This window comes from Dermacentor variabilis, chromosome 2 (assembly GCF_050947875.1).
Source record: "Dermacentor variabilis isolate Ectoservices chromosome 2, ASM5094787v1, whole genome shotgun sequence".
In the NCBI taxonomy this organism is placed as follows: domain Eukaryota; kingdom Metazoa; phylum Arthropoda; class Arachnida; order Ixodida; family Ixodidae; genus Dermacentor; species Dermacentor variabilis.
This window is the reverse complement of record NC_134569.1, coordinates 143,529,868-143,555,564: the sequence shown is the minus strand read 5'-3', so window position 1 is coordinate 143,555,564 and position 25,697 is coordinate 143,529,868. Positions and strand designations below refer to the sequence as shown.

Sequence of the window (25,697 nt, the reverse complement as noted above, 5' to 3'; positions counted from 1 at the left end):
TGACCTTGCTTTGAATGTAGTGTGTGCGGGCATAAAGTGTCAGTCTAAGCATCAGGCATGTCTTGCAGTTTGGATTCGTCGGAGCGTCGATTTGTTAACCTACTAAAACGTCAACTACACAGTACTAAATCCCGTGAGACGAATTCCAGTATTACTTAGGCTAACTTCACTTCATAGACAGACACATATATACACGGACAGAGACCGAGAGACAGACGTAGAGGCGGACATGCTTTGCGGCAGTGGCCCTTTGTTGGACGGCTGGTCCTGATTAAAAGATTGGTCACATTTTCTTTTTGCTTGGTAGTGTAGTACGTGTATAGTAGTAGTTCAAGGTATCCTCAACAGAAGCAGGCAAATTGTAATTTTGTCCTGAACAATCACTTTAGCGCAGAAACTTCCCCCTTCCGACATGGACGTTCATAGTACAGTGACCAGTGTAGCGTAGAGACTCGCCAAGTCGCAGAAACTCATGCGTAAAATGCGAGGCCTCCCCGACGAACTCATACGATTTGTTTCTTGTGGCGGAGGACCTGGCGCTTCTGTTCAGGAAACATTTATTGCGGGCTGCCGGCCGAATGTTTAAGGCATAATACAGTACCACTACATGGCCATCTACTCGCCAGTACCTGCAGCCTCTTATATACAGAGACAACCTCAAATTATTCTGTTCAGAGCTTACATCACATGGACTATTGGAGCCGTTGGTAGCAACATCACGCGACGCTTTGTCCAACCACAACGCGTTAAGACCATTTTTTTTTTGTTTACGTGAATGTTGTCGTCGAAGGCAGAAATAAAAGCGAACTGCGTGTTAGCGATTGCGTCGTTGCTAACGCTTCACGCGTTGAGCTAAGTCTGTTATGGTTGGCCACTGCAATGATAGCTGGCTCTCTTCTATGGCTAAACTCTGCGCCGCTAGATGGCGCCACTAACTCGACCGCTCACGCATACGTCACCGGCAATTTCGCAATCCGTAAATTGCAATACGTTTACTGGCAAGCTAATTAGACAGTCGGTTACGCTAACAAAATTCCACAATGCCGTAACTCGAAGATCAAGGTCCGCGCTCTCCTGACAACATTCTCCAAGTTAATGTAGGCGCACGAGTGCTCGACTGCTTTTCAAGGACCGTGAAATGTCTATGGTTGCGTGCTAGGACCCCTTAACGGCTCTTTACAAACCTGCCAGTCTCCTCGAGGCAGTTTCCTAATCTCTTACAGCACTTACAAAATGCACCTTGGCGAGGCTGCGAATTGCCAAGAGAGCGCAAGCATTCGCGTGTGACGGAGGCATTCGTTTCGTAGAATGCCTGACATCTGCGGACGCGCTCGCTCTAGCCGCACAGCGCCGGTATAGCGCAGAAGGCCACATCTAAACGCTTCGTTGTTGGAAGCTTGGAACCTGGCCATGACAGCGCCAAAGGGTTTAGCGCTGCTTACTACTTCAGATATGTCAGCCTTTGTGTACTGATTGGCTACTTAACGGCGAACCGCGCTTTTCTCGCGAAGAAAGAATGTGCTGTTTAGAGTACGCAATTGCAGGCTATACGCCGCCTACACCGACGAGGCCTCGCTGCGTCTGATTCAGCCATGAAATTCAAATATTCATTTGGAAGCTTGCGCAGCGTACATTTTCTTTTTCCTTTTCTTTTTTTCCCTCGCGTCGCACTATGGCTGTCGACAGCCATCTTGATCGGGGCATGCACGCCGGTCGCGCTCGTCTATACGTTGGACCGTGAAAGCACTTCCTAGCGTGCGGCTGGCTTGTTAAGCGAGCGGCACGATGCATAACGCCGTTTTGTGACTGCCATACGCGCGCATACACGCCTGGGTAACCACTGACGTAAGTACGGGTATACTGAGTTTGGCTCGGAAGGGAACAAAAGCAGGGACGGGGCAGGGGGAGGGGAACGAGTATTGGCCTGGCAGCATGCAGAGCCTCAGCATGCGGGCTACGCGCTTGTGAGATATGGCGGCTGCGTGCTTGCTTTCTTTCGTGACAGCCGCTGGACGATTGGTTATGCGTCCGCAGTGGTGGCCTTGCGTGACCTACCGGACCGACCGACGTAAACGCACTGTCCGCTGCTGCAGAGCTGGACAGTGCGCCTGACTGCAAGGCCGGCCCGCCCGCCAGTGAATGCGACGTCGGTTTGTCGCGCTTCTGCGCTCTCGCTTGCGTGGATCGGCGCTCTCGAGTGTTAATTGTCATAAACTGGAACGCGCGATTGAGCCCATCATAACCTGCACGGGCACTTACCGCTGATTTGAGAACCGCGTTGTTGTCAGAAAGTTCTACAGCGCCTCACGAGGTCGATAAGGCCGTCACTGTATTTTGGTTTATCTCGTTAAATTTTATACCTAGAGGAAACGGCTTTGCCACTGCCGAGACCTTATTGTCTATCAGATAACGAGACAAATTCGATGTGTAAAGCACTCGAAATGATGAGCACCCACAATGGCATCAGGGGAAGAAAAACGTCGAATACTTATATGTACCAACATTAATATGACGCTGCACTGAAATTGCAGGCATGACAGCAGCGCCAAAAAAAAGAAAAAAACACATAAAAGAAAGGAACACTGACAGACACGATTGTCCGTGTCTGTCAGTGTTCCTTTCTTTTGTGTGTTTTCTGGCGCTGCTGTTGTGGCGGAAGTAAGTGACCAAATCACCTAAGGTCTCGTTTTGCTGCACTGAGAGTCGGTGTGCCTCATACGGGTGGCAGTTTGTTACCCTGACTGTAGTTCCTACGACCCGTTCTCTTTATCGAGCTCAAACAGGGTAGCCGCTTTCCTTCCGTCGTTCGCAACATTGCCTGGTGTCAGCGAAGGTGCGAACCAATTGCAGTTTCGTTCTTGTATACTTCGCCTTACTTCGACAAGAGCACAAGTTGCCCACCAACCAATGCGGGAATCTATTGACTGTGTGCACGCAACTCCGGTACGTCGACATTGCATTTATCATGAGCATTCGTGCATCTCGATCGAGTTGGCCTTCCTCTTACTGTTCCTTTCTTTTTTAATTCTCTCTCTGAGTGCGTATAATACTTGCACCCTTTCGTGTGCGTTAGAGTGTGGTATGGTTGAACAGCCACCCGAAGCACGGACAGAATTAAAGGAGCGCTGTCCAACGTTTTCCTCGTGCTTCGCGTGTGTGTATACAAAGAAAAAGCGCCTGTACATATTGCATTGTGTACAGACGAGAGAGGCGCGCATCTCCGGCTGCAGCGCGCCTGGAGCGCACCGCCGTCCTTGGAAATCTCTTACATCATCGATTCCACATGTTCTTCGCCGTCGTGGCAGTTTTCCTTCGGGAGCACTTTTTTTCCGCAGCGGCGATTCGATTCTGCTCCCTTCCTGCTTGGGCTAGCCGCGCTGCTGCCCGCGCCTGTGCGTTGTTTTGTTTTCCGCGCTGGACACTCGAGAAGGAGAAGAAGAATGAAAAAAAAATGCGAGGTCTCTCAAACTATCCGTCGTCTTTTCCGTGCGCTTCCTCCAAAATGGGTCCACGTGCCTCGAAGAGGAAAGCACTAGAATGGTGCTGCTGGCTGCAATTATCACTAAGGCATTACAATCGTGTTCAACGCTTTACCGCGGGCGCCCGGAATGCGCCACCATACACTCTGCTATATACCGTCCGTGTGGCGAGTGATTCCGCATGCAGTGCCATGCTTCGTACCTCCACTGCTATTTCACGTGTTTTTACTTTTCCTCTGATATTCAGTGTGCGTACGTACTTGCGCATGCAGGCATGCAGGGGGGTGCAGAGTGGTGTAGAAAGATGCTACCTTACTGAATTCTTTCTCTGTAAACACTGTCTGTTTGCTGGTTTGTTATTCAAAGTTTCACTGTTCTGGTCGGCGCTAGAATCTTATGCATGCTTTTCTTTTAATGAAAGACTTACCAAGGACGTGTAGCTGTTTGGTGAGCCTTTCGCGTCAACAACTAGTGCCTATTTTAACATGATCGCCAGCCATCATCGTTCACTGCTGCAGCTACTAGTAAGAAAGCAGTATAATAATAATAATAATAATAATAATAATAATAATAATAATAATAATAATAATAATAATAAATACAGACGTAGCCAAATGTCAGCTACGCGTGTGCCTGGTGTATATACCACGCTGCTCATGCTCATATGGCACATGGCGTGCAGGCACGGTAGCTGTAGTTCTAGTGCGGTAACGGTATTACAGAACGTTGTAATAAGTCCGACCAGCACACGGTATGACTCCTTGAGATGCTCCACTCCGCTCGGCAAACTGCGGTGCTGCGCAACTAAATAATCCTGTCGTTTCCAACCGTCTTGCGCAGGCATCGGAATGGACGACACGTTCGTGCTGCTGGCCGCGTGGAGGCGCACCAGTCCTCGCAAGAGCGTGGTGGAGCGCATGGGCGAGACGTACCGCGAGGCGGCCGTCTCGATCACCATCACCTCGCTGACCAACTTCATCTCGTTCTGCATCGGCGCCATCACGCCATTCCCTTCGGTGCGCATCTTCTGTATCTACACCGCGGTGGCCGTGCTGTTCACCTACATCTACCAGATCACCTTCTTCGGCGGCTGCATGGCGCTCTCCGGATACGCCGAGCGCAGAAACCTGCACGGCCTGCTCTGTTTCCCCACCATGCCCAAGTCGCAAGCCGGTGAGTGCGCGCTGTATCAGAGTTTTAGCGTGTCCGGTACTCCGGTAAACGCAAGCAGTCTGGGCGTTTTACCGGGTGAGCAGAGGCGTGAACGTGAACATCCTGCACGGTGCAGCCACCCGGTAATCGTGCTGCGTAATCGCGTTTCCGCGAGCAGCGAAGTAGAATACGCTTGGTTGCTGCAATATTAGCTGTAGGTTGGTCTTGTTGCAAGCTCTGCACCACCAGATGGCTACACCGTGCAGGCCGTTAAGGATCGCACCATCACTCATTCGGTAAAATTCTCCGTCCGCTTGAGTTTACCGGAATACCGGACACGGTCAAACTCCATATTAGAGAGCTTTAGCTCGTCCGGTATCCCGGTATACGCAGTGGCGTTTGCGTAATATCGGGCTACAGGACTCTCGTAGCGTCATCTTGTGATGCTTCATCTAACCGCAATGTCGCATAGATACGTTTACGTGTTCCATGAATGTTCTTGCCGAAAAAAGACAATAAAAAGGACGAAGTGCTCCCACCTCTACCGAAAATTTAGATCCATAGCGAAGTAAAATACACTTGATTAATATATGCAGTAACAGCTCTATGTTTGTCTGAACTCTGCACCACCAGGTGGTGCCACGAACTCGGCCGCTCACATTTACGCCACCGCTAACCCGGCTATCCGCAGCGCCATTGCGTATACCGGAATGCCGGACGCGCAAAATCCCTCTACTGTTTACGAAACATCTCGCCACCGTAGAGTGTACGGCATCAACAATGCTAGTAGCGCCTACTTGTGATGAAGAGTTTATACAGAGAGCTCGCCAAGCTAATACTGCAGTAACCTGCCATATTCTGCTTAACTGCTCCTGTAAAGCATTGCATATAGAGGCACGATGATTAACGTACATTCGTTTTATAGCCTTACTTCGACGAGAGCGCTCGCGCAACACAGAAATGTTTCAAACGCATTGTAGTTGGACAAAGGGCCGTTACATGGCGCTAGCAGCCTTGCTATTGCAGTCCACGGCTCCGTCAAACTGCAAACGGTAATAAGCTTACACACAAGCTAAAACTCTGTTTTTAATTTGTCATTAGGCGCATTACCGCTCACGGAATACCGGGTTACCGCAGACGTAGACTTGATACCCACGTAAGATGGTGCCATCCTATGTTCATATGATAGCGCCATCTCCGCGTAGTTTACCCAGATTGAGCACAAAGCTATTAAATGCAGGGACCGACAATATTGTCTACTCTGCCGCTGTTGCAAAGCGGCAGAGTACACAAGTGACATAATCAGTGACATAATCATTAACATGTAGTCTTTCTTTAGTATTTCTCGTCGACGAGAACACCCGCGTAATACAAAAACGTTCCTAACAGACTGTGGTTGAACAAAGCGTCCCGAGATGACGCTGCCAGTGTTTCTATACTGTGGTCCGTGTCTCCGGTAACATGATGTTCCGAATAGGGTAATAGGTATGCGGATAAGCTAAAGCTATGTTACATGACTAGGCTTTGCATACATGCACGCACGTACGAATGAACAGACATACGGACGGACGGACGGACGGACTGATGAAGGTTGTAGCACAGGTGCGAAGAGCATGACGGTTTTAGCGGACGCGGTGTGGCTGCATGGTCATTCTAGTGTCAGGAGCACCGTACACTGGCACCGGAACGCCACGGGCTGCTCTTGCTGTGCACAACAACAACAACAGGAACAACAACAGGAAACGCATGCAGCGGCTGCCGCTTTTAACCAGAAATGACAAGGCACTCGTATCGCCGCTTTGTTTTACATCAGCTACTTGATGTCTTCCCAGTACAGGTTAGCCAACCGGAGGTATTCTATGGTGAAGATTCCTGTCTATTATTTGCTTTTGTCTCTATCTCCCGCTTGACGTCTTATTTCACTTGACCTCATTTTACTTCTTGCGCCTTTTTAAAAATTTTTTCTACTTCTCCGCCAGCGCTTTTTAGCGATGACGTGATAGCCGGCTCCATGGTAGCCAAATTTGTTTCCCGCGTCTATGCAAATAACAAACCACACAAACAACCTGACCTCTATGCGACTGCACGAGAAACTGAGAACACACATAAATCGTGTCGGTTCTGTACAACGAAGCACGTAGCCTCGAAGCGTCGCGAGCACAAGGTCACGGGATCGAATCCCGGCCACGGCGGCCGCATTTCGATGGAGGCGAAATGCGAAAACACCCGTGTGCTTAGATTTAGGTGCATGTTAAAGAACCACAGATGGTCAAAATTTCCGGAGTCCTCCACTACGGCGTGCCTCATAATCAGAAAGTGGTTTTGGCACGTAAAACCCCATAATTTAATTTCTTCGAAGCGTCGCAACAATTGGCGAGCGCTCTGCTTCGTCAGCATTTCTAGGCTCGCAGCATCACCTCAACTCCTGCTGTAACGAAGTGTCATCTAATTAATGTCAAACGCCGGGATGGCTTAGCGGCTACGGCGTGGCGCTGCTAAGCACGAGGTCGCGGGATCAAGTCCCGGCCGCCGCATTTCGAACGGGGCAAACTGCAATAACGCCCGTGCGCTAATGAATCCCACGTGGTCAAAATGCATCGGGAATCTCTGACTACGACGTGACTCACAGTCGGATCGTCGTTTTTTTTTTATTTTTTCACGTTAACCCCCATAATTAGGTTTTTAAAAACTAAAGGGACTGGTGTCGTACCTCACCAATGTACAATGGTGTGGCCGTTTTGCAGGAGGACGCTCGTGGCTGTTCCGGGCTCTGTGCACGGGCGGCCTTAACCCGAACGACCCGGACAACCCGCTGGACAACCGGGAGCACATCATGATGACCTTCTTCCGCGACACCTGGGGCGGCCTGCTTAGCCTGTTTCCCATCAAGATTCTGGTTATCCTGGTTTTTCTGGTGTACCTCGCCATCGGACTGTGGGGATGCACGCAAGTAAGTCCCCCTCCGGAAAGTGCGCGCCTATATAGACAAAGTCGCAGGGAGTTTATTCTGCGTTGTCGCTTGAGAAACCCTTTCCTTGCGCTCGTTTTCCATAGTAGGTTCGCTGAAACAAACAAAAAAAAAGCCAGGAAAACAGAAACCTAGCGCGCGGTTCGTGTTTGAGAGTTTCGAAATCCTTAGCCGTTCGTTGAATAGCTAGGTTAACTATTGCGTTAATCTAGCAGAACAACAAAAAAGTGAATGGATTTTTTCACAATGCCTATAAACGAGTGGAGGAAGGAGAAGACGCCGGAGTGTGCGGACGAATTCAATTCGGCTCTTGTTTCTACCAATGTTTTCGTGCAAGACGGCTTTGTGAAGTTTCACAGACCCTGTGAACACTTTCCTGGACACTGTGAGTGTTTATCTCTACCGTCTACAGCGGTTTTGCCATCGTCACCCGGCCTCCGCCTCGCTAGCCCTAACGAGGGGAGCTTCTAACCCTACGTGTCGAGCGCGGCGCCGCTTCTGGCGCGTCGCTCTCTCTTCCACGTCGTCGCCGCCGCTGCATGGGCTACAATTCTTGTGTTCAGACATGGAATACCAAGTGGCTGGGAAGGAAATCACTGGGGAGGAATACCACTGCTGTGGAGGAAATCACTCCGGATCAAGGCTGGCAGACCGTGCGGACGTGTGCCCAAACCCCGGGGACGTCTCGCCGCGCCGCAGCCAAACGTGAGAGCGTTAACCCTACTCCGCCATATGGCGTGTTGAAACGTGGAGCAACTGAGACCCGCGGCCGTGAAAAGATTAAAAACACCATCATCCGCGCGAGCAGAATGCCGCCATTTCCAGAAGATGACATCCGTATTACTATAAGGCCTCGTGGGGGACTTAACATAGCAAAGGGTGGCCCTGCGGTGGTTGCCGACACCATTTCCGCCTCGGCTGGCCTCGCCCCGGCACAACAACACTCGGACACGCTTTGCCCCAACAACAAACAGAATATCTTAGTGGCAAGCACTCTGTTCAGAGAAAATGCTAACCGCTACGTGCGAGTAAAGCAAATTTGCATCCAAGGCTTCACCCACGAGATCAGCGCCTACGAAGCGGCACCACAGTCCACTTGCAAGGGAGTCATCCGCGGGGTCCCCGTGGAAGACGGGCCGACGGACATTGACTCGAAAATCGTCAATGACAGAAATGCACTGGCATTGGCCGCCAAGCGCATAGGCACTACCACCGCAGCAATCGTGGCGTTCGACGGCCATCGAGTACCCAATTTCGTGCGCTATGGCTCGGCTAACATGCACTGCACGCTGTACCGCAGGCAGGTCGACATATGTTACGCCTGTGGTCGGCTCGGCCACCGTGAGGACGTGTGCCCAAACCCCGGGGACGTTATTTGCCGAGGCTGTGGTGCCCCAAACCCCACTCGGCAGCACCACTGTGCACCCAAATGTAAGCTATGCGGTGGCCCCCATCTCGCCGCCGACAAAGCCTGCAAGGTACGCTACCACATGCCATACGTGGTCCGTCGACGGCGATGGGAGGGAGCACGCTCGACGAGGAACGGCGACGACTGTACTACAATGCCCAAGTCCGCCATCGCTACCACCGAAGGCGCCTACCGGCAACTCCCTGGAGGTGCCCGGGCCGCTAACAACAACCGATCCCAGTCCAGATCCAGGCGCCGATCTCGGAGCCGCTCCAGGCGGGCATCGACATCCCGGAGCCGACCACGGGCCCGCTCTCATAGTGCGCCGCGCGGCGCATCTCAGGACCGCTCCATTTCTCGCTCCAAGTCCGGGCCCGGGTCCCGTTCCGGCTCCCGTTCTCGATCCCGCTCCGGGCCCTCTTGTCAACGATTGCCAAGCTCGCCAGCACCACCAAAAAGCAACAAGAAACGAGGCACCCTCACCTGGACAGATGTCGTCTGGGGAAGAAGAAATAACACCACATCACAGGTTGGGTCGGGCTCACTCCCAGAGCACGTTACAGACACTAACACATCCGAGATAGCGTTACTAAAACGCGAAAACACCGCTATGAAAGAGACAATCCTCAAACTTACGGCCGCGATTGCCGAACTGCAGAACGACAGGAGTGCGCGCGCAGCCATTATCGCCGCCGAAAACGCCGCCAAGGCCCGTCACCACCGCCACAACCTGTTAGCGCTGATAACGCCGACGGCGAGAGCGCGCCCAGGAAACGCGCCGTCGCTCGTGCCCTACCAGAACTGAAACCCGAGTAAGAAGAGATTAAAAGTACGCTGTCGGCAATTAAAGAGAGCCTCCGCTTTCTCGGAGAGAATGTGGCCCGCGTACAGTCAACCCTCGCGACCCACGGTAATCGGTTGGGGACAGTCGAACATTATCTCGAAAACGTCGCAGCCCCCGCCATTGCCGCTGCTAAGCCGTTCTCGCCACAACACCCCACGCCCAATCCACCCACACACGCAGCCCCCTTCCAACCGTCAAGTGCCCGGGCCGACCCCCACAAGCATCAAGATGGCCAGGCGAGATGACGCGTTCCGCATCTGGCAGTGGAACTGCAGGAGTTTCACTACGCGGAAAGCCTCCCTGCAGCAATACCTACGCAGCCATGACGCCAAGCCCCACGTAATCCTACTGCAAGAAACTCTAACACACACTGCCACGTTCACCGGTTACCAGTGGTTACCAGGCCTCGCGGGAGGACGAGGTACCGCCACGCTGGTCTCTAAAAAGCTCACCTACCTCGCGCATGACCTCGGCACGTCCGAGGTGGACAACGTCATGATGGAGGTTCTCCCAAGCGACGCGTCCCGACAAAGTGTGTACATACTCAACGTGTACAGCAGCCCCAGACAAACGAGTCACCGTTTCCGACGCGTCTTCCAGAGAGCCATACGTCTTGCTGGCTCGAACCCGCTCGTCATTGCTGGCGACTTCAACGCTGCGCATCGCACCTGGGGTTACGTATATGACACCCCCAAGGGCACCGCGCTGTGGCAGCATGCGAACGAGCTCGATCTCACCCTAGTGACAGACAAGACGTTCCCTACCCGTATTGGCACATCCACGCACAAAGACACCACTCCAGATCTCTGCTTCGTGAAAACACAGCCGATGCCCGCTGGTCCAATCTTGCGGAGGATCTTGGCAGCGACCGTCTCATACTGGCCGTGCACTTACCCAGCATCGTCAGGAAGCCCAAGTCGTACACGTGGGTCGACCGGGACCTCTTTCGCAAGACTCGCGCCTCACGACTCCCTCCAGACACTGCCCGAACCTCGAGACGCGGACGGCTCAGCTCAAGGCCGACGTCGTTAAGGCCACGAAAACATTTAGCACGGATATGCCAACCGAGAAGATGGACAGCCGCCTTGCCCACTTGCTCGAAGCCAAACAGTCTATAGTGACACGATGGAAGAGCCAGCGTCTGAAACGCAGGCTCCGCAAACGCATTGCAGAAATGAATCAGACCATAATGGAACACTTCAGCACCCTATCCAAACAGCAATGGGACGAGTTTTGTAACTCCGTCGACGGACAGGTCCGCAACGGGAAGACGTGGAACCTCCTCAAACACCTGCTCGACGACACCAACACCCGCACGGACCAGCGCCACTCGCTCACCAAAGTGCTTCACGAGGCCAAAGGCACCGCTTCGCTGGAGGACATCGTCAAGACGCTTGTGCATAAGTACTTGCCGATACCCACAGGCCCGCGGACCCTACATCCCGATTACATAGGTACCGACAACAGCCTCCTAGACGCCGAATTTTCTGTCGAAGAGATACGCCGAGCTCTCCACGAACTAAACGGCTGTTCCGCCCCGGGCCCCGATGGCATAAACAACAAGCTCCTGCGGAACTTAGACGAGCCCTCGGTCGTGTACCTCACGGGCGCCATCAATGACGTGTGAGGGCGGGGCGAGTTACCTGATGCCTGGAAACTCGCCCAGACGATCCTCATTCCGAAACCAGGCAAGGCGCCTGGCGTCTATAGCCTTCGCCCCATCTCGCTCACGTCGTGCGTGGGTAAGGTGGCGGAGCATGTCGTACTCAACAGAGTCGGCCGGCATCTCGAAGACCAGGACTGCTACACACACCACATGATCGGCTTCCGACCCGGGCTCTCGACTCAGGATACGATGCTTCTCCTGAAACACCAGATCATATACGCCGGGGCTACTTGGGGCACCCGCGCCATACTCGGCCTTGACCTGTAGAAGGCTTTCGATAACATCCAGCACTCGGCAATACTAAAGGCGATCACGGCCTTAGGGCTTGGGCGCCGGTTCTTTGAGTTCGTCCGCTCCTTCCTAACCCGTCGCAAGGCCGTGCTCCGTGCCGGAGACCTCACGTCGGAAGAAGCCGAGCTCGGACAGCGTGGCACCCCCCAAGGCTCCGTCCTCTCGCCGACGCTGTTCAACCTGGTGAGGATTGGGCTCTCCGAACGCCTGTCGAAGATACAAGGCCTCAACCATACGGTATACGCGGACGACATCACCATCTGGCGCTCCGCGGGGTCGGACGGCTTTATCGAATCCGCTCTGCAGGAGGCAGTCGAAACTGCCGAATCCTACCTCGACCACACGGGCCTCAAGTGCTCCTCCACCAAATCGGAGCTGTTGTTGTGCAGCCCAAAACGACAAGGCAAAAGGCCTAAGGGATGGAAACCACCGACCGAGCGCAACATCACTGTCCGCACCAGAGACGGTCGCCCAATACCCAAGGTCGACTCCATCCGAGTACTGGGAATGATTATCGAGGCGGGCGGATCAAACATCCAAACGGTCTACAAGCTGACGACAAAGACGGACAACGCAATACGACTTGTACGCAAGGTGGCCAACCGTCACCACGGCCTCAAAGAAGACAATCTGCTGCGTCTCGCACACGCGTTCGCCCTATGTCACTTCACCTACGTCGCAGCAACGCATAAGTGGAAACGATCGGAGCGTGACAAGCTCAATACACTCATCCGAAAGGTAGTGAAGCGGGCCCTTGGGCTCCCGATCACGACGCCGACGTATCGACTCCTCGAGCTCAGAGTGCACAATAGCCTCGAAGAGATCGCTGAGGCTCAGGAGAGAGCGCAGGTGGTACGACTGACGATGACGAAGACCGGCCGTCACATCTTGCGCGAGCTCGGGTACTTCCCACCGAACACCCAGGATCCACCGCACTTTACGCCGGTTCCCCGCGAGCTCCGCGACCTGATCACCATCGCACCCATACCGCGAAACGTCCATCCGGAACACAATCGAGGCAGGCGCCTAGCCCGGGCCACCGCGTTCCTCAAACGAATAAACAAGAAAGCGGACGACGTCACTTTTGTGGACGCCGCGGCCTACCGATGCAACCGAGCCTTCGCCGCGGTAGCGGTCTCGTCCTCGCAACGGACTTTAAACGCCGCCACGGTACGCACACGTGATCCCGAGGTGGCGGAGCAAGTGGCCATAGCCCTGGCAACGCTCGACGATAAGCGAACGACAATATTCAGCGACTCGAGACCGGCCATCAAAGCGTTCGAGAAAGGAGTCGTCTCCGTCAAGGCGTTACGCGTCCTCCGCGGCGCTGATCCAAGCACCCTCAAATACCACACCGTCATCTGGTTTCCCGCCCACCTTGGTCGGATCCCGGGGGCCCCGCCCAACCTCAACGAGACAGCCCACGACGCTGCGCGCGCGCTTACCGACCGCGCCGTCACCCCCGGGCAACCACGTCTCGATGAGTTGGAGAACCAACAGTGAAATAACCAAACACTTTTACTTGGGACGACGTCTCTTTCCGCCCCTGCACCCCAAACTAAACAGGCCGCAGGCGCTAACGCTACGCTTATTACAGACAGATACCTATCCAAACCCCGCCACCTTACACATCATCTACCCGGACGTCTACCCAGACGATGCGTGCCCCTCGTGCGGGGGCACGCGACACTCGCGCACGTGCTCTGGGAGTGCAGAAACGCTCCGCCCGACTCTACCTCCGACAAGTGGGAGAAGACCATACGAAGCCCGCTCCTACAAGACCAGCAATGGGCCGTCCAGCAGGCTCGCGCAGCGGCCGCCAGGTACTCCCTGTCGGTCCCTGCGTGGGCGACGCCCACTGCGCGCTGACGTGCGTCCTGCGGGACTTTTATTAAAGTTTTTCCAATCCAATCCAATAAACGAGTAAAGCGCCTGCGCGTCTGTGAACTGAGGCGTCACTCTCATTTTGTTTGTATTTTGAGTGTTTTCTGACTAATAACTTGGGTTTGCATGGGTCAACTTTCGTAAGTCTCTTTGGTTTGTGGTTTGTGGTTTGTGTTCGATGAACTTCTGAGAATAGATCTAAAGCAAATATAGTGGCCCAAAAATGGCGCTGGAGGGCCCCTTTAAGGAAATCTGAAGCTCTTTAAAAAGAAAGAAAAAAAGGAAAGAAAGAATAGAAGGAAGGAAAGAAAGAACGGCTTATCGTTACATGTAAGGTGTTCAAAGCTGGTTGAAGTTCTTATATAATCAAATCACGTTCGCTGAAATATTATCCTAAAGCTTTTTACAGCCATGGCTAACATCACGAATCGAATATATTCGGATCGCGCCAACACGTAAAGACATCTCCAATTAGTGTCAGAAAACCCATGGTGAATAGGCTGTGATGTCACAAATCGCAACAAAAGCCTATGGAACCGATCGAGAAAACGTGCTGAGATGTGCCTTTGAAGTTTCCGTGCAGCTATCGAAATTTCTCTTCACAGTGCTAATTTCACCGTGAGCTATACCCACCATAGCTCTGGTGTATTTTGTTGCTTTTATTTGTTCGTGGAGAATTTGCGGTGAACATTAATCGCTGACTGCAGTGCTAGATAACTTCATTATTGACGAAGGCATTTTCAGTGAACATCTTTACTGTAAGATCGACCAAAATGTAAAAAAAAAAACAACGTTGTACTGCATTCCACATTGCTTCGCAATGATATCGCGGGTTCCTCTCCTTTTTTTCCCCTTCGCCACCAAGTTTTGAACAGAGCGTCGAAGAATTCTAAACTACAACAGGCCTCAGTATATTGGTGCCTTAATGACTTCGCGATGCAGAGCTCACGCGTACGCGTTCGAGTTCCAAGCAGGCGACGCGAACTTAAAGGAGGCCTGAGCCGGCCTGTGTCTGCTATGCTATATGTTGTTGGCTAAGCAGTGACGGGTTACCAATGCACGGGGACATCCTCTTCTGCGCACACATTAACGAAGCAGAAAAAAAAACATAAATTGTGATCTGGGCGAGCAATTAGCTTCTTTGGTGACACCGGAGGTTGAAGCTGAGAGATATCCTCAGACGGAAAACTTTCACCTTGTTCAAAACTTCGCTATTTTGGGGGACGAGTTAAACTTGAAGACTCCCACTGTCCATGAAGCTTTTGAAGCTACTAGAATATGGCGTAAAAAAGGACAGTCTTCGTCAAAATTGTGTCTTGTCTCTGTTCGTGTCAGAATTACGAATTACATGTTTTTGCCACGAAAATGCTTCATCTCGCATATTAACGTAGCGGTGTACGCCAATGGCGAATGCGCCTGGGATTTTCTTCGGCTACCTCCCTTTAAGAGAAGATCGACCATCTGCGAAGGAGTAAAATTAGTTATATCGTTTCGCGGTTTATTACCTTACTCAATCTCTCGCCATTCACCACTACAATGCCAACTCATTAAAACTAGCCTGGCGCTCTTTCGTCACACTTGGCCCATGCGCCATAAAACCCCATATATTACCTTACTACTTTTAAAGTCGAACCATATGCCTGAGATCTCTATCCTCGAGGATTTGTCAATACGGCACTACCTAAGGAGCCAACTATGACCAGTCAAGGAAGGCGTAGTGTTATCAATGTGGTTTAGTTTACACAGCATTATCTTCATGCCCTGCTTCGTGCTCGTAGCAATAAAACAAAGGAAGAACGAGTGAAAATGAAAAGAACTCATAACACGCCGCCTTTGGGATCTGGACCCACTATACCTTCTACGATATGGTATCATGAAATGTCACTGTCGTAATGGAGCGCGTCGTTTCCACGGGTTATACCATTGCGGCATTGTAATTCACGTTGGCGTGATCACTGCAAGACGCGTTACTCTTCAGTCGCGACAGTCATTCCGCAAATTCGCTAAGTTCTAACCTTTACCTCACGTCTTGATCGTCATCATCGTTCTCCCGAACGACAGGTCAAGGAAGGCTTGGAGCGGTACAAGCTGGCCATGGATACCTCGTATGCCCGCGACTTCTTCAACACGGACGACAAGTACTTCAGGCGGTACCCACTACGGATACACGTGGTGATGAACAAGACACTCGACTACTGGAATCCCGAAGTGTACGACAAGCTGGAGGAGATCGTCGGAAACTTCGAGAACAGCAGCTTCGTTCAGAACACGGAGCTGACCGAGTGCTGGTTTCGCGAATACCGTCGCCAGACGCTGGACGGTCCCTTCAAGGGATACTTCGGCCAGTTCGACCTCACTGATCCCCACGACTACATACAGGGGCTTAGGTTCATGCTAAGGTAAGCTATTCATTGAGAACATTTTGAGAACACATCACTGAGCCTCCGGGTTGCTACGGCAGCACTGTGCTGATACACTATATACAAGCCCACTATGAACGCTTTTTAATGAAATTATTAATTTTATCCATGCGGTTCCTTGGAGGCGTTAGGAGCAGGCGTCTGTCAAGTTGGTGGTAAATGCGCTGAAATGGTGAGCTGAAGGAAGAGAAATGGGGTTGAATCTGCCACGTGCGCAACTGTTCAGCGTGGCGTATAAGAGAAGTTTTCAGATTTGTCGGAATGAAAATTATTGGTTCATACTTCTCAAAGATGGGGGTTTTCAGAACTCGCAAACTCGCCTATCGGAGAAACATGGCGCTTCCCGGCAGAAGAAAACCGTAATCTAGCAACGTGTTATGTGTTATGTAATGGTCCCGCAAGCACTGTTACATTCTTATGCGCATTGCACCTTCTGAACTGGTTCATTCATTTCTTCTTAATGCGTGCGGATATCGCTACAGAAACCTTAGACTACTGGGGCATTCACTATTATTTCCGGCATGCGTTTAGTACGCTCATTTACTATCGCAGAGATGCCAATGTCCAAGCAAATAAGCGCGTTAAATCGCGCATCATATGAAATGCTGCTTACGGACCACTTACGGTGAGCTTCATATCAAATGCACTCATATGTTAAATTTTCTAAATTGATCCAAACATGTCACTCACTACTGTAGGCATCACTGCTAGAAGAGCTAAGGTTGGGGCTATTTTTGCACGTATTTATTTGCGTTCTAGCGTCTTATTTCACAGTGGCGCGCTGCAACCATTCGATGTTTAGGCACCAATCTGATCCGATTGCTCCACTTATCCTCTTGGAATAGAATGCTTCTCCTAGTTCATCTGATCTTGATGTCATCATAGATTTACTTGCGAAGATTCTCTTTGTTAGAGACTTAATGTATTGTGAAACGAATCCATCACCGAAGTGGTGAACAGCGGTCGATCATCAGTCTCACACTTTCATTAATCCTTACTTAATAAGATGGACTCCTGGAGAAAAGTCAACAAGTTTACTAGCATTTAGACGTGTTTCATCCTTTCTTTTTCCTTTGGCAGGTTCGAGCCGTTCTCGACTTTCAAGAAGGACATCAAGTTCAACGAGAACTACACGTCCATCGTGGCCTCTCGCTGCATCATTCAGACGACGAACATCTCGGACGCCAACATGGAGAAAGACATGGTGATTGACTTGAGACGCATCGCCGACAGCTACCCAGACCACCACATCACCGTGTTCCACACGCTGTTTGTGTTCTTCGACCAGTTCATCTTAGTGCGCGAGACGTCCATTCAGTCCATCGGCGTCGCTGCCGCAGTCATGATGATCATCGCCCTGATCTTCATTCCGAGTGTGTCGTGCGCACTGTGGGTGGCCTTCTCCATCTGCTCCATCGAGATCGGCGTCATCGGCTACATGACCCTGTGGAACGTGAACCTCGACTCCATCTCCATGATCAATCTCATAATGTGCATCGGGTTTTCGGTGGACTACTCGGCGCACATATCGTACGCCTACCTATCGTCCGACGGTCCCACGCCCAACGAGAAGATGAAGTGCGCGCTCCACTCCCTGGGAATGCCCATCTTCCAGGGCAGCGTGTCCACCATTCTGGGCATCATCATCTTGGCGTTCGCGCCTTCCTACATCTTCCTGACCTTCTTCAAAACGGTGTTTCTGGTGATCCTCTTCGGCGCGCTTCACGGGATTCTGCTGCTGCCAGTGCTGCTGTCCATGTCGCACTCGCTCTGCAAGAAGCAAAAGAAGGCCATCGTGACGCACCCGTTCTTCGTGCCGCCGTACCCATCGTCCAACGGCTGCAAGACTCCGCCCGTGATCGTCACCTCGGGCGACTCGTACGGCGCTCTGGGCGCGCCCTCGTCCAACAGCAAGGACGCCAAGCGCAAGCTGAGCGGTGAACTGAACCAGGAGAAAGAGATACCCAGCAACGAGAGCAGCAAGAACCTGCTCACCAATATCGTCAACTACTCGACCTTCCAGGACAGCAGGACTGGTGGTTGCGCGGGTGACCAGGTGAACCCGGGATTCCAGCCGGACGAAGACGAAGAGCACGACACGGTGCCCGGAAGGATAGCGCCGCCCTACAACTGGCCGGCGAAGGTGCCGCCGGCCGAGCGATGCCTGCACAGGAGGCACAGCTCGAACGATATGAAGTCCGCCCCGCGGCTCTCTAAACAGTACAGCGTGCCGTCCTGATCGGCCGGCTGCTGTTAACCCTTCCCCCGAGCCTCTCCCCCCAACCCGCCTCCAGCGCCTCACCCGCCCAGCACTGGGCCGACGAACGGCGACGAAAGATGGGAAGTCTAGTCCTGTGCACTGTGCGATACGGGCTGCTTGTGTTGTACATAAACCAAAGTGCATTCGTTGTTTTTTTTTTTACTTGTCCTCTCATTGCCCCTGGACGGACAGGGCGTGTGTACGGTACCCACGACGACGTATAGTAGCGGATGGACCTGCTTGACAAATCATCTGCGCACGTTCTTCGAGCAACAGTGTGCGTCGCACCTATATCGAGTATTGCATTGGACAGTTAGCGCCTCCCCAGCTGGAACCCGTTTTCTTCACGCAACATCTCAAGGAATGTACAGACGTTCTGTTGTTGGGTGTGCAAGCCCTTACGTGACTTGCAACGCCCATTTTATGCCCGCTTTCAGTTGGCATTTCAAGTGCCCGGTCTTCTACGCGAGACGATGAATGCAAAGTGTCTGCTTCAAATTAGTTTTGACAAGTGACCTTAAGAAGGTTCCGCATTCGCATCTAATTGCCCTGTTTTTATTATTTAGTCTTATTCGGTTTTTTGTAATGGGACGAAAAATCAGAGACTTACACTTTTTACAAATCTATTTTACGTATCTTATGCTGTCGTGTGTTTCTGGGAGCAGTGTGAACCGAGTTGTAGATAGCGCTTTAGGGTAGTATGCATTGTGAAGGTAAATATTGCGTAGTGTTTTGACGAGTTGTTTTCGCAATGTGGACAGATCGTGAGAAGTCGAAGATTTCACACCAGAGATAAAGCATGCCGGTTTTGAGGCTGCGCTCGTTTTGCGCACAGGTGCACACTCCTATGAACGGGTAAACGACCTTCAAACTGCTTAGCAATAACGGAAGGAGTTCATGTATAACATGGCGCAAAAACAATGGAAAAAGAAACATCTGAAAGTCATACAGCTTCTATAAACATAGCAGCAATTGACTTCAATACAACATGCTTCAGTGCACGTTTAAATTACGGCAAGGCCTGAGTCACCTGTCATATTTTCAGTGCAGAAAATGCAGTGCAATTCTTCGTTAGTGACACTGCCTTTGACTGCACAACTAGGAACGCGTACGTGATCGACAAGGCAGGACGAGGAAAAGTTTATAGGACCAAGCTTGTGGAGACGTCACGAAACATTGAATAGGAAGGCATGTGACGCCTTTAGAAAACAAAATGATTCAGATATGCTTGTACACGTCGGCCTTTCGGCCAAAGGGGCCTGCACTTTGCAACATCGTTTTGTCATGCACGCTGCAAAATGTCACGAGTATGCGAAAAGTTACTCCAGTGCCACCTTCCCGAGAAGCACGTGAAGCAAAAATGTGAGTTTAGTTTTATCGCTCTTGTTGGTCTACTCATCGCATACGTGCAGCATTTTCTTCACAAAAGTGCGACAGTGCGCTAAGACTATTTCGCAAACAAAATTGCCTTCTTTCTCCGCGTTTAGGTGCCTTGTTTCGGTAAGGCCCCAAACACCTGAAATAGGTACACGCGCTTTCAACGGGGTCCTTTCTCACCCAGCACTTTGCTGTACGATGCAGCTACTCATTAGCTAGAGAACGCACACCTTTAGAGAATCACCGTGGTGCTGTTCGCGCGATAGGCTCAACATCAATTCATAAGTGTATACCTAAAGCTCACGTGACGAAGTCGCGAGAGACGAAGCAGCGCACGCGTAGGAGTTGCAGCAGAAAGGGCACAATTATGAATTTGGAACGCTGAGGCCACCGCACTTGTCAGGCTGCCAACCTACAATTACAGCGCCGACAACACTTCGTGTAAAGGCTTGGCGTGCCTTTGGGTACGCCTTTTTGCAATAGCAAAAAACAAGTTAGAGTCCTCGATTAAAAATATATGCTTTCAACCGTTCGCCGCAAAGGTCCACTACCTGAAGACGGCGCAGCAATCGCGCATTTCTGGTTAGTCTTGCACGTGCTGTTTTCCTTGCCTTGTTCTCGCGATGTATCAGGTTGGTCATTTTATTGATATTGAGTGCATGATAATGTATTAGGATGCGATGGTATTCAACTGTTGTACATACAATAAATGCGAGTAACGAATAAAGTTCACCTTGTTTGAAAAATATTACCGACGATTACGTTACTTCCTAATGCGAAATTTGAGCGCAGCAAATAAGCTGTTTCACCTTTTCGATAGATTGAGGCAAAGAAATCGAGCAACACATGTATGCGCTATCACAGAATTTTTTTTTTATTTTTCACACGTATTCCTTTAACAAAGACTCCACTAACAGTTCTTGACAGTCATGAAGGAAGCTTTGTGGTCGGAGAAATAGACTGATATATGTTCGACTTGGTACACCAATGCTTGATTCTCAAAGACGAGATCTATACAAGTGCCTCGCGAGGTTGTCACAGCCGTTGGACGCGTTACGAGCGAGAGGAACGGGATGTTCTCCCGCATAAGTGTTAGGAAATTGCTGTTTGTCTTTATGTCAAGCCGCCACCGATCTGGCTCTCTGATTGCCACCGCACAGGGGTTGCATTGGAGGAGGAGCGAAGAAAGGAATTAAGTTCGAGCCGGCGCTTTGACAACCGGAGACTCGCAGGAAGAGGGGGGAGGGGGGCGGCGTGTACACCCAGCGGCAAACGATGGGGGCAGAAGCGCGCGCAGCAAGCGGACAACACGATAAAGGGAGGAGGGAAGAGATAGCAGCGACTGACTGATGCCGCTGACGCCGATAGTGAGTCAACCCCAGCTGCGGAGTTGGTTTCAGGGACAACGCCGCCGATGCCGACACAAACAATATGATACCCTCGCTTCCGCAGCGCTAAGAACCAGGTCTAGCCGTGGGAAGGTGGTCACGTATTCGTCGACGTGCCGGGGCCTACGTGAAATAACCGGCGCGTCGGCAACTGAAGAGCACCCTATCCGCCACACAAGAACAGGGGGGGGGGGACCCTTTCCTCCTCTTTCTGCATGGCGGCGACGGTGTTCTATGCAGTCACGTTATCTTGACTCTCTAGCGGCGTCAGCGGCATCCAGCGGTATCAGTCGGTCGCTGCTAGCGCTGGGGGGATGAAAGGGGGGCGGAGCTGGTTACGAGGCCGACGACAACGCCGACGACGACGCGAAACCCAGGAACGGACGCCAAAGAGCTGCGCTCTAAAAAAGCTCGTCTCAACAGCAAAGACGTCAAATGCGCCATGGCAACCCCACTGGCCGCCAGTGCACCTACAACGTCTGAGCCTGATGGGAACAGTAGCGATCACTACGGCCGGCTTTTGCGGGGTCGCTAAGAAAACGGTCGGCCCAGGCGGCCTCGCACGCAGAAATAAACCCTTCTGTAATTGCCTACACCTCGTGGACCGCGCTCTGCGTTCTCGCTCCACTAAACAAGGAAGTGACCGAAGTGGAGGGGCTACGCTTCGGCCGATGAATTGTTGTCTCGTGGCGTCCTTCGCGCGGTAAGAACGCCAGTGTATGCAACACCAAAGAGGCAATAACTTTGCAGCACGGACTGTGCTTACACTCTCCTAGCCACCGTTGATCTAGTCATCTATATTTAGAGTTCTGGAATTCGCGGCGCGGTAACGGGTTTTCAGACATTGGCGAGATGGCCGTGGAGAGATTAACCCCCGAGGGGTATAGTTACAAAAAGAAATGAAATAATGGCAAAAAGAAACCGCAGATCCAACGTAATGTTGGAATATAATTGATGCGTGGCTTGTTCGAGGTAGCGACCTGGCAGCGATAGGCGAGGCACGTGCAGGGCCTCGTCGCCCGTAGCTGCTCTGTATGTAACGAGGACGAAGGCAATGTATGATATTCGTCAAATGTAGAGCGTTGACAAAGGGTGTATGCAAAGGGGAGTACGACAGATGTCTAAATTGATTTTAGACTTGTGTATATCAATTGTTTCGCAATGACACAGTTTGAGGGTTTGACCAAGATTGGGCAGATACCCAACGACCCAAGTTGTATATTTGGTCACGTATCCACTTTCACATCTCCGACGGTGCATAGCATGTGGCCCAAGATGTGTATAAAGGGGAAGAAATGGCGACGAACACTGAACCCCGGCGAAAAGGCAAAGGAAGCTTCACTTTAAAGCTTTTTTTTTTCCCAACGGAGGTCATACTTGGGCGCCAATGCGCGCTCGAACGTGGGAACAGGAAAATCGGAGAGTACTTTAATGCGGTCTAAGCGCTGGGAACTGAACGCAATTATCAGTAGGTCAGACGCAGTGCACTCCTTTTAATCTTCCAAACAAGAGCCTCCTGAAGCCGCATCAAGACGACTTGAGGAGTGCCCTATAAATAGCACAAGTGGTACCAAAACACATTGTGGGACGCCCACAAACTTGCACTCTATGCTAACATACTCAATGCTACCACAAAATTAGCATGCGCAATAAGTAAAAACATAATAGCATAGCCAGGTAACCAATTCCACAATCAATCAACCATTAAATAAATAAATAAATCTTTATTTTTCCATTGACAGGAAGGACCAAGATTAAAAGCCGCAGTGGCTTGACTAAGATCCCAACGCCCAAAAAAATCGGGAACTAATTGAGCAAACCAGTGTGATTCCTCTGCTTCTTAACTGCGACAGCGGTAAGCTCTCGTAAAACTCTTGCTTGGGCTAGTTGGTTCATGCTTGAATTAGTAAGGCGCCGGCCCTGTCGTTTGTGTTCTTCTTCTTGAGTCCTGGTCTTCCGCGCCTTGCCGTTACTAATTCAGGTAAGCTCCCACTGTGGGGACCGCCATCTTTGCCAAAGAACTTCTTTGTAATGCGTACAATATCATATTCGTACATTGCTGTGGCCTCAGACATACATGCGCAGAGGCCACCGCTCTGATAATGTGAGTCGCGTTAAAAAAAATGAAAACTGCAGAAATTGACGACCGCAAATATAGTTCGACAGATTCACATTTTGCTTCATGCACAGCCGGCAACGGTGGGGACGCACTGCAAGTAGTGCAGTCATGGAGCTCTAGTCTCACTCCACGCATTTCGCAGTGCAGTTTTGTTTAACCTGCATCGCCTTAAACGAAAGTATCGCTTAATATATTACTGCTACAAATTGTGGACGTGAGGTTAGGGAAGACAACGCATTATTTGTGCACGTTTGTGCCTCCAGAATGCGAGGTACTATGTTGCCGAAGTGAGAGCAAGCAGCGCGCTGTGGCTGCCGGTCGCAAAACTGTGTCACTCCGCTCGTTCTGCTCCAGTTTCACACATGCGACCCCTTTCATATAATGACTCTCATATTTTGCGGCACATGTCCTGTCAAATTAGATGATGCGGGTATCTATATCTTTCGCATGTGACGACTCTGCCGTGGTAGCCCAGTGACTATGGCGTTGCGCCGTTTATCTCGAGGTCGAGGGTCTGATCCCGGTCGCGGTGGCCAGATTCAGATGCCGGCAGAATGCAAAAAAAAAAGAAAGAGAAAGAAGCTCATGTACCGTACACTACGTGCACGTTAAAGAACCCCAAATTGCCAAATTATTACGAAGCCCCTAATTATGGCGTGAGACATAATCAGATCGTTGTTTTTGCATGTAAAACCCCAGATTTTCTTGTACATTTTACGCACTATTTTCTGGTCGTGAATGTAAGCGGTAAGCTAAATCTCTCAATAGTCTTCGTAGAGTTGTCTGCTATGTATAAGCCACGTCAAAGTGAAGTCAACTAGTGTCATTATGCGGACTTGTTGTAAGCCAACTTCTTGGGTGAGTTGGTGTTTACTGTATGACATGATTTTTTGTATGGCGCAAGAAATTCTGAAAGAAAAAGATTCACCGACGATTACGATACTCCCTAATGCGAAATTTCAGCGCAGCTGTATATGTTTTCATTTCGCGATATATTTGCTGGCGCGGACAATCTGTCTCGTGCGACACGTTGTAAACAGGGCGGTGTGTGGCGAGACTGCCTCGCTAATCGAGAGAAGCCGCCGCAGACAGACCTCCACTCATGCAGCGCTTTCTTTCCCAAAAGACGACGCGCGCTAGTCTCGCGCCGTCTCGTAGCCGTCCTCGCCGCAAAGCCTGTCTTGCGCGGCCGGCACTACGCTTTTCTTCTCACGCTTTCACCGTACCCTCCTCCTCCATTTTCCGCCTCATGCTTGCGCTGCACACTCCTCCTCCGCTTTTCTCCTCGATATATCTTCGCTATATATCGCAGTCTTTGATCTCCCGCTGCACTCTACGTTCGCTTTCATCCTTGGTTATATTCGTTCACTCAGTCAGGAAGGACAACGCCGACGCTCGCCGACGGAACGGGAGCCTAAGAGCTGTGCTCTGAAAAAAGAAAGAAAAAAAAAACTAGCAAACTAGTCTTGCGGTCTGCTCTTTCCTTCAACGGGCTAGTTGGTATACACCATCTAGAAATAGTCGCGTAGCGTAAGCAAGAGTGTGGAGCAGCGTTTCGGCATTCATGTGCTGGTTTGTGTCCTCGTCTCGCTTGTATTTCGAGGAATACAGTGGTCGGCGCGTCCAACTGCCCAGCACGAGTTCAATACATAGGGGCAGCGGTGAAGGAACGCAGCGGCGAAAGGCTTTGTTTTTCTTCGTCGTGTGGTGGGCGGGAAACTGAGAACGGAGCGGTGATGCAATGTCGGCAACGACGGCAGATGGACGCAGGAAATCGAGTTTTCACTTTCGCGTTTAGTTTTTAAAGAAGACAACGTATGAAGTAAGTCCAGAGTGGGCGCGCTAATCAAAAAGAACACACGCTGAAATGTCGCACATGCATAGTGAACACAGGACGAAGACTTTAGAAACCGCACTGGAAGCACAGTAGAATGGCCAATATATAGATTCGTTATTGTATGAAATAATGTTTCCAATATCATTTCCACGAATTACGCACTTGCTCAAGAATTCAGGCAACGTAGACTGGAACCATACCAGCGTTTCTTGTTGGGCTTGCAGAGACAAAACGCCACACATGCGCACACCTGTCGACGTTAGTCAACTTTTGCCGCGCTTCCGATAAACCAAAACATTAATTTTGAACTGTAAGTGCAACGTTTTGCAGTATATTCCAGCCTTCGCTTTCTCTGTTAACAAGGTCTGTTTATGTACACATAGCTTTGCATCGAGTTTTGTTCCGGTATTTGGAACTGGTGCAATGCGCGAGCGATAACTGAGTTATATATTTGAGTTACTTCGGAAATTAAGTTCGGAAGGAATAACTCCGTCGGCCTGTGTGACGCCCGCCCACTGTACCAACGTTTAAAGTTCGTAATAAAAAAAGTAGTTCCAGTAATCTTAGCAAACGCTCCCTTTGGTTTCTCTCCATATCAACTCGA

At 51.0% G+C, this 25,697-nt stretch overlaps 1 protein-coding gene across 1 annotated transcript in view; it reads left to right on the top strand.

The window, feature by feature from the left end:
• The window catches only part of Ptr (patched domain-containing protein), a 121,811-nt gene extending 101,316 nt beyond the window's left edge, over positions 1-20,495 (top strand). The window contains exons 2-5 of the mRNA XM_075682175.1: positions 4,320-4,652; positions 7,376-7,581; positions 15,754-16,091; positions 17,193-20,495. Coding sequence (XP_075538290.1) covers positions 4,320-4,652; positions 7,376-7,581; positions 15,754-16,091; positions 17,193-18,351 — 2,036 coding nt within the window. The 3' untranslated portion in view covers positions 18,352-20,495. The remainder of the gene's footprint in view (positions 1-4,319; positions 4,653-7,375; positions 7,582-15,753; positions 16,092-17,192) is intronic.
• The last annotated feature ends 5,202 nt before the right edge of the window (positions 20,496-25,697 follow it).